At 33.9% G+C, this 10,228-nt stretch overlaps 1 protein-coding gene across 1 annotated transcript; it reads right to left on the bottom strand.

The window, feature by feature from the left end:
• Positions 1-486: 486 nt before the first annotated feature.
• Positions 487-2,875, bottom strand: LOC141611818 (uncharacterized protein At3g28850). Its single transcript, XM_074430454.1, has one exon. The coding sequence runs from the start codon at positions 2,160-2,162 to the stop codon at positions 807-809; it is 1,356 nt and encodes a 451-aa protein (XP_074286555.1). The 5' UTR covers positions 2,163-2,875; the 3' UTR covers positions 487-806.
• Between the last annotated feature and the right edge of the window lie 7,353 nt (positions 2,876-10,228).

The raw sequence follows: 10,228 nt of genomic DNA, 5'->3' as shown, positions 1-10,228 counted from the left end.
ATGATTATTTGCCTTCCTTCTGACTAGGCTTTATGTTCCTTCCAATAGTTGGCTTAATTCTTTCTTTTGGTTGTCAATGTTTCTAAATCCTGCAATAATATCATTGCACTTTCAAAGGTTGGCCTAAAATTGAATCTAACATGGTTTCTTAGTGCCTGCACTCGAACGCTCAGATCGACCCATGAATATGATGATGAGGTAAACAGGGTTCGGTTTAACGTAAACATTATCCTGAAATGGGGTCGCAGAAAATATAACGAGCGACTTAAAACAAAAAGCGCCTCGAGTTGATCAACCTTGACTTGAATAAATTACGAAAGCCATATAAACTTTAAGGAGCCATTTCGGCAATGATCCGATCACACTTGCTTTTGACAACTTAGCATTATCTGTCTGTACTCTGTAGTAGTGCTTAATTCATTTTATGATATGAATCAGGAATCTGGGATATGCGTTTGACAAGTACTGAAGATCAGAGTTGAGACAGACAACAAATTCAACAATCTGAGTATATTTTCTGTGTCCATTGTTGTGTAAATATGATGTATACAAGCAATACATAGTGTGATGAGTAAGTAGTATACATTTAGACAGGCCTGCGGAAACATAAGCCGTAATCCTCCTTCTGATACATTTAGACAGACCTTCTAAAACATTAGCCAAATTGTTTGTATCTCAGAAATCCTCTTTCTGATACATTCATTATACTTCCCCTACTATACAACAAACTTCCCACAAAAAAGAACCATTTGAATGATAAATGAAAATTGGCAAAATAAGTTTTTACCATAATCCAAAAATGGGGCTTAATAGCAGCAGCACAATGGGCATCGAATGAGGCCGTTCTCATTGCAATCAGGACACCTCTGAAAACCGTACTCGTACTCGTCCTCTTCATATTCTTCATCATCCTCTTCACATTCATAGTAAATTTTACAACTTCCTGAACACGTCTCACAAGGAACAAATCGTACATCACCACAAGCTTCACAAACTTCTATTAGGTTGCCACCATCATCGTCCATCATTTCACAACCTTGAAAAACTTTCTCCAGCTTTCCGTCTTCATTTAGTCGTCTTATCTCATCCGCCCCACCAATGTACTTATTTCCAACAAACACCTTTGGCAACCCGCCTTTGATGCTGCCTTCACCAAGTAGTTCCTTCAATTCATCCTTAAACCCTAAATGCATAGATACATCCCTCTCATCAACCCTTACTCCTAACCCCTTTAACATGAGCCTTACGAAACAACAATCGTCGTATGTTTTCCTCACTCCTCTTAGACTAGTGAAGTACAAAATTACCCTCTTTTGATCAACCAAATCATCATCATCATCATCCTCAACAAACCCATTCCCATTAACGTCCTCGTTATGAATGGGAGCCATGTTCTCCTTCTCTTCTTCTGTCATAATCCGCTCCACAAAACCATTACCGTGACAAAAACCACTTAGCGTCCTTTCGTCAGTAACTGCATTCAAATTCTCCTCACTTACTTCGACTGCCATGTTCCCTTTCCCATCTCGAGGCTTCATGTAAAAAGGGTGTGCAGGGGACAACTCTTCAAGCGCCTTCCTAAACGAAGAAATGACTTCAGGATCAAATTCTGTCACTACTGCCTTAGCGATTGAAGTATCATTTTCTTGACATTCTCCTCTATTTTTCTGAGAATCCACAGGAAGCGGCGGCATAGAATAATCCGAAACATGAAATGAAAAGCTTCTTAAATGATCTCCAAGCTTGAGAGGACTAGTATCTTCCAGCCCCGCCATTAAATCCTTAACATTGATCGTTTCAGGTTCGCCTGGAGGCGTTCTTATAGGTGTTTTCGGGGCAACTCTTGTAATTTTTTTATCAACCATCTTTGACCAAGCTTTGGCCTCAATCATTCCCATGGCAAATTCCTTGCTTTTATCAATACCCACTTCATGATTTTTTGGCTTTTCATCTTCTTCCTTATAATCATCCCATTTCAAGTTCTTTATCGGGTCTAAATTGATTGAATCTAAAGTAGAGGATGTAAGTGCTACAACATGGTAACTATCACCTTTCCTCTCAGGTGGGTGATGAACATTCATCGAAAAACTCCTTCGGCTCATCGGAGGGTATGGTGTTTTGCAATGCCGGCATTTCGATTGTTTCGAGCTTGCACAACCCATTAAATTTTGATCAAATTGTACACACACACATATAAATTCAATACAACAGGTGAAAATATGGGATATAAAAAAGAGGAGATAGGATTTGGAAACAAGGAATAAAGTTGAGCAATTTGATTGGATTGAACGAGTAATTGAGATGGAAAAACAGGTAAGAAAATCAATCCCCAGATTTTGGGATTGCTGAAAATCGGGAAAAATCAAGGACAAATGGAGGAAAAAAATAATTGCAGCAACTACAGAAAAATTTGGAGCATCAAAAGCAGAGCAACAATGAAAAAACTAGAATAAGCAGATCAGGTTTGTTTATTTTGAATTTTAAAAGGTATTAAATTAAATGAAAAAACGGCTAAAAATTCAATTGCTGAATGTGATAAAATTAAGATCCAAGGAGCATTAAATTGGGGAGCCTAAGAATTAATTAGTATAGTATGCAAAGTTAAAACAAGAGATTTGAAATGAAGAAAACTTAAAAAGGATTTCAATGGTGTCAACTGTTTGTTTAAGAGGAGGAAATGGTAGATTTTATTAATGAGAAAAAGATAGAATATAAATGGGTGGTGGGGTGACGGATGACCGGTTAGGAGTTGGAGTGGGGAGAAAATATTGATGGAAAAATGCATCAAGAGAATTGAGAGGTTGTATTACACAAATTCCATCTCTTCAAATCTGAATTCTCCTATCACCTTAAAACGACTCTCCCGATTGCTTTTTTTCAATTCGTTACCCTTTTTAAGTAGGTGATTTTGATTTTCTATCTAACGGATACGCGAGCGTTGCTCTTTTACCTACAGATTTTACAAAATTATATGTATTTCCTTTATCCTTTAATTTTTTTCCCAAAATACTTGTGACAACCGGAAAATCAATAGTTTTTAAAATTGTGGAGTTAAACTCACAAGGTGTCACTAAAACAGTAAAGCATTAATAACACAGTTAATAGTTTATAAAAACATTGAAAGACAATGATTATTTTACATAACGACACAAGTAGCATGAATACAATATAAGTGTTACAATATACATAAGGGATATCGAATCCCTCAATATAAGGCTCTGTTCTTTTGGTTTGAAATTGTCTGAGCTGAACTGAACTGAACTTAATTGAACTTAATGGAGCTGAACTGAACTGAACTGAACTAAGCTTAATGGAGCTGAAATGAACTGAACTAAGCTTAATGGAGCTGAACTGAACTAACAATAAAAATATTACAATAATAATAACAATAATACCAATAATAGTAATAAATACTATAATAATATTATTCATTAATAATAATAATAATAATAATAATATAATATAGTTTAATAAGATATATAAAAAATAAAATAGTAATATAATAATAATAATAATAATATAGTAGTAGTAGTAGTAATTATAACAATAATAATAATAATAATAATAATAGATAAATATATTAAATATAAATATAATAATATAAAAAATAATAATAATAAATATAATAGTAATATAATAAATATAAAAAAAATATAATAATTTAATATTAATAACAATAGTAAATAAATTAATATAATAATAATAATAATGATAACAATAAGAATAAGAATAAGAATATAAAATAAGAATAATAATAATAATATTAATGTTGAAATAAACTAATTTGAATTGAACTGATCTGAACTGAACTGAACTTAATGGAGGTGAACTGAACTGAACTGAACTTAATAGAGTTGAACTGAACTGAAATGAACTTATAAGAACTGAAATTAAGTCCAAAAGAACAGAGCCTAAGTCCAGTTTGTTTGAAAAAGACAAGTTAGCTACATCGTTAAGGTCGTCCGTTGTCAATACAACGCCAGCCAGCTCACTCGTCAAATACCCAAAATAATATTGTGTTGATACCAGTCATTCATGAAACATGGATGTCACAGCTAGTGGAGACACAATGATAACATGTAAACATATAAATCCTAAGGAGGACCCGTATAACCATATGAGAGTATTAACATTAACATGAAAGGATTATTTAACAAGTAACGGCTCCATATTACCATAGGGAGTCGTATCAAACATAGAAGCAGCGGCGGATTTGGGGAGGGGAAAGTGAGGGCACGTGCCCTCACGTGACGAAAAAAAAAAAAGAAAAAAAAAAAACTGAAATCTATGTTTACATATTTAGAGCGCCTATTTTTAGCATGATGATGCTCTTGGTCTGGTGGTAAGAGGCTTATAAACTTTCCTGATGGTCTCGTGTTCAAATCTCACTATGGTTATGTTTGTTTTATTTTTTTTTGTATGTTCAAAGTTAGATTTAATTAATTGAATTTCAAAATGATGCTACAAGGGTTCGAACCTGGGACGTTAGGCTAGTCTATTCAATGATTGTCCAACACACCAATTGCATACTAATATTGTTTGTTAGCCTATATATTTTTATATCTATAGAATTATACACTTTTAGAAGTAGTTCCATGTAAAATTTCCTACTGTCTTATAAATAAAGATTATGGTACTCTTTGGTTACTATTTTTACTATTTTCATGACGATAATATATGAAATTGAAGGGGTCTCTCGAATTTTTTTTACACAGGACACCCAATTCTACCGCCGAAAATGGATATTCCCTCTAAAATAATGCACTTAGGCTTGTTGGTATTTGGTTTAGCCGTTTAGGGTTTGTTGATATATTTTTTCTTTACGATTATATTATTATGTATTGACGATGAAAAAATTTTAATGTATAAAAGTTGTCCGCAAAATTTTTTTTTTTGGGTGTGCCCCCCCTTTAGTCAAATCCTGCATCCGCCACTGCATAGAAGTAGCAAATTAGGTAGCACACGCACCAAACAAATGCGATAAATTCAATTTAAACATCCAAGAATGACTCTCTCATAAAGATCAAAAACCAACATCTAAATGCAAAAGGCGCAGAGGAGAAACTATATATGTACCAATGTTGAGCAAGACTATATTAGGTTAGTTACTAAGGTTTAGGATGTTATAAAAGTTAGTTAGCTTGTTATTTTAACTAACTACTTGCAACTAACCTACCACTGTAAATACCCACTCAAGTAATCATTGTTACTTATCAATTATGAAATATTGTTTTGGTATTTTTTACTGAATTAATTGATTGGGGTTAAAGCGGTCTAATATCACTAGTCGTACGTCGTCGTTTGATGAATTATGTATGTGTTTGTGTGTGAATAGCGAGGTATGCAAAATAAGAGATTTGACACGAGAAATTTGGTGACGCGGAAAACCCTATGTGGGAAACAACCGCGGGAAGGGTCGGTACCCTTCCAAGTATTCCACAAGCAAGATCACATTAATATGCTACGAGTACAAGAGGCAAGACGGCTGAATTTCTAGTGGTGTATGTGAGGCGATGTCTATGTGAATGAATGAATGCGTTGTTCCTCTCCTTACTTCGTCTTATATAGGATTAAACCCTAGTAGGGTTTAGGTTCCTTGCCTACAAAGACAGCTGAAGTCCGTATGTTGAGCCTGTGTCCCGTTGATTCACAATCCATGACCCACTACTCCCTTTCCTCCATATTCTGATGAACTCATCATGAATGGCCTATTCCCCCCTTCATGTGCTCATGCTCTTTCAGTGGGCTCCCCTCGTCACTTGGCTCAATCTGTCATGTCGGTCTGGTATGCGTTTGGCCCAAACAATTTGCTCCTAATTTCTTGCGAGACACGTCTCAAAATGACGAGCAGGAAATTACTTGACAAATCATACGCCATTTATGTTTGGCTTCCCACACTCCTCAATACCCCAACTAACCCTCTATTTACCCTCCGTTTCTCCCATTTACCTCCTCTATCCGTCCCCCATTTAAACCTTTCCACTCCCTTCTCTCTCCACAATTATTCACAAGCTTAAACCCTTCCACCTCTAAAAAAAACTCTCCATCTTCACCCTTTCCTTCTGCACCGCCTTTTCCAGGAACACCACCCTTGCCAGAGCTTGGATTCTTATTTCTAGGTAAATCTCTCCTTTATCAATCAATTTTATTTATTGCCTCTTTTAATGGGTAAAACTCGTCAAGCCCTGTCTTCCTCCAACCCCATCAGCGTAGAACCCGGTGAATTTTTCCCCTCTCTTGGCCTTCTGAAGTACCCCTCACAACTGCGACTCCACCCTCTCCGTCGCGGACATTCCCAGGATCAAGGAGTATCTGGGTCTTGTGTAACAACCCCGTATTTAATAATACAAATAAGCTAGATAAATATTTCATTTTATATTAATAAAAGTCCATGGTGGCGGAAACACCATGACAATAAATCCGAGTGCTACCAAAATAGATAAAGCAATAGGGATAGTTAACTACGCATACAACCACTCTCGGGAATGAAAACCCGTCCAAAATAAAACAACAAGGTTCGATTATTAAACATCATCATTATTATTTATTATCTCTCTCTCAAAACCCAACCATGACCAAGAAGCACATCAACCTGAAAAAAATATCAACAACCACCGTTAGTGGGGAGTAACTAGGAGTCCTCCCAGCCATGACTTAAGAAAATTCAGGAAACAATTATGAGCAAATAATAAGAGACAACATATAATCCATTTAAAATATGACAACATATGAATTTCATAGCAAGTAATTAAATTTCAGTATATAATCACAAATAAGTAATAACAAACCATAAATGTGATACCACTTGATTGTTTAAAATGTGACACCAACTTACAAATTTCATATTACCCACATAATTACAAGAAATACTATGAAAGATGGGGCCATAATAAAATAGAATGATACAAATTTACCTGAATGGCATAAGACATGAGTAATGACAACATAAGAGTGATATAAACATCCATAACTTGGACCATAAATACATAGAATAACACGAGACAAGAACGAGCACCGTCTAAGGCCAATAACCTGAAACCCTAAACCTTGGTGTCAATAACCTAACACCAAAATAACCCTACGGCGGGACACATAACCATGAACCCATGTCTAAGACTGGCCAGACTCTCGAGGGACATAATGTCTAGTTAAGGCGTCAATGGGCGGACCCTTAACCAGTCAAGGCGTAAAAGTGCGGACCCTTGACCCCCAAACGACATATCCATAGACTCATAAGAGTATCCAAAAAGGACGGTCAACACATAGCAGACCAATAACCTGAAACCATGCCAGGGTACTAGGTAGGCCAATAACCTGAAACCTACCCAGTTTGGTATTTCTCTCCTCAAGTAGACCAATAACCTGAAATCTACTCGATATCTTATACTCTAGTTGAACCATATATAAAATGGAACAAGGTCCAAAAGATAACAAATGTGCACCATGAATAACCTCAGGTTAACATGCCAAAATGCTCATAACTGAGCGATAAATAATATCAAATAAAATTCAATAATGGTCATCAAAGCTAGAGTATAAGTTCAACTTTTCCAAATATAAAACAAAAGACACTCATGTCAATATATAATTTACGAAAGGCAATATCACAAAAAGCGTATACATGACATTTAGCATTGTAGAAGTAACAATCAATTCTTAACACATACATTATTGAAATCTCACATTATAAACATTGTTATGGAGAATATATCACAAGACATGATAACATCAAATATGTTATTACTTATTTCCTTAACAAACAATTATTAAATCCGTTAATTAAACACCTATTATTCTAAACAATTAAACAAAAGTTATATTCTGCTCATACAAAATTACTAGACATTTTAGGGAGCTATTAATTCAATAAAAACAGTACTTAATAAATTATTTAACCTCATTTCATAATTTAACTTAAAATAGCATTTAATAGGCGATTTCATGCATAAATAAAGAAATAATTAAGCAAATTATGTCACGGCCATTAATAATTTATTTTTAATAAGTATAGGACACAATATGCATAAAAATAAATAGTAAATATTTTATTTATATTTATTTATTATCCTAACATAATTAAACCTTATTTATGGACTAATTAGTTATAAAATTCAAAAGTAATTATACAAATTACAAAATTGACATGAAAAACTTTAATACACTAAAATAAGTCATCCTATGAAAAAAAATTCAATTTTCACATTTATTTATATATTTTACATATTTAATAGAGATTAATTGCATAAAATACGAATATATATTAAATAAGAGCAATAATAATCATAAAACTCAAATAATCAATTTAAATACTATATAAATTATAATAGGCTAGAATAAAATAAAATAAGTAAATATTACAAATTATTTTTATGTTTTATATATTTATTAGACGACTATCACATAAAACCGTGATTAAATATCAAATAACAACAAATAAGTATATAATAACTATACAACTCAAATAATCACATGCAAACACATAAATAATGACAATAAATCAGAATATAATCAAAAATATAATTTTTATAATCATCTATATATTTTAGATATTGATTAGATTGTTAAATTACATAAAAACACAAATAAATCATAGAAAATATTTAAATAAGTATATATTCATCACAAAATAATAAAAACTACTATTTATTATATGAATCATGAATCTCATATATTTACATGATTTTAAACATCATATATATTATCAATCTTATTATAACCTCATAAAAAGCACTTGAAATTCAAAAATCATAGAAAGGAGAAAACCTAGTTACCTTGATAGAGATTATTACTAGTAAGTAGGTAAGCTATTATAATAAGATCAACCCAAATGATCTCCCTCAACCAAGGTATCTTTCTCACCTCCTTGAACAAACATAAGAATTAAAACAAATAATTAAATACTACTCTAAATAAACTAGTATAAGAATGACAATTAAATAATCATCTACACTTACAAATGAGCAAGATGAAAGAGATGTGAGAATGAAAGAAACAAAGGTTGGAAATGGGTGTTGAAAGTTACGGCCAAGTGAAGAATTAAGAGAGAAAATTTTGTAGAATGATTATGTCTAACTTGTAGGTAATAGGAAGCTAATAAAGAGTGAGTGGTAGAAATGATTAAGGCTAGTCTTTAGACTATTAATTTAGGTAAAGTAGTCACATGCCTATTAGGGTAGGTCTTGTGCTCCAAGGAAAAATCAAGTTGTCAACTTGTCATGTGCCTAGGTGATGAGGTAAATGATAAATCAAGGTGAAAAGAGGAATAACGAGTGTGTGTCTTCTTCGCGAATTTCTGCGACAGCCTTTCGTATTTCGGGCATAATTTCCTCTACAGAACTCCGATTGAGGTGTTTTCTGTGGCGTTGGAAAGCTAAAAGAAAGACCTATAACTTTCATTTCATGACCAAGAGCTAAATCGGTTTTAAAATACCTTAAAATTAGCATCAACAACGAAGTAGTTATTCGTCGGTATAAGGAGTGTAAGTTTAGGATGAGTATTTGGATATTATTGTCAAAAATAATAGATTTTAAAGAATAAGATTTTATTGTGAATCATTCTTATTATTTAAAATAGGAGTTTAATTATATAGGATGACGTGAAAATTACGGGGTGTTACAACCCTAACCCATTAAGAAATGTTTCGTCCTCGAAACTTGAAATATAAGGGTTACCCAAATCGAATAGTTGCGGATATCTCTCCCGCATAGATGCTTCAGTTTTCCATGTAGCCTCTTCAAACTTTTGGCTGCGCCACAAAACCTTTATCAGTGGAACGACCTTATTCCTTAGGGTCTTATCTTTCCTATCTAGGATACGTACGGGTTGCTCCTCATAAGTGAGGTTTGGTTCCGCCTCGACCACATCTGACTAAAGTACGTAGGAGGGGTCACTACGATATCTCCTTAATTGAGACACATGAATGACATTATGAACCTTAGACAAATTTGGAGGTAATGCTAACTTATAAGCCACCTCTCCAATCCGCTCAAGTACCTCATAAGGCCAACAAACTTGGAGCTCAACTTGCCCTTAATACCGAATCTCTTCACCCCTTCCATAGGTGACACCTTCAAAAATACCTTGTCTCCAACTTGGTACTCAATCGGCCTTCAACGCAAGTCGTCATACGACTTTTATTGGTCCTGAGCCGCCTTCATGTTTTCCCGAATAAGCTTAACTTGCTCAAAGGATTCTTGAATCATTTCGGGTCCAAGAACCGCAGCTTCA

Source organism: Silene latifolia, chromosome 11, assembly GCF_048544455.1.
Source record: "Silene latifolia isolate original U9 population chromosome 11, ASM4854445v1, whole genome shotgun sequence".
In the NCBI taxonomy this organism is placed as follows: Eukaryota; Viridiplantae; Streptophyta; class Magnoliopsida; order Caryophyllales; family Caryophyllaceae; genus Silene; species Silene latifolia.
Note: the sequence above shows the minus strand (reverse complement) of the source record. Positions and strands in the feature narration are given on the sequence as shown.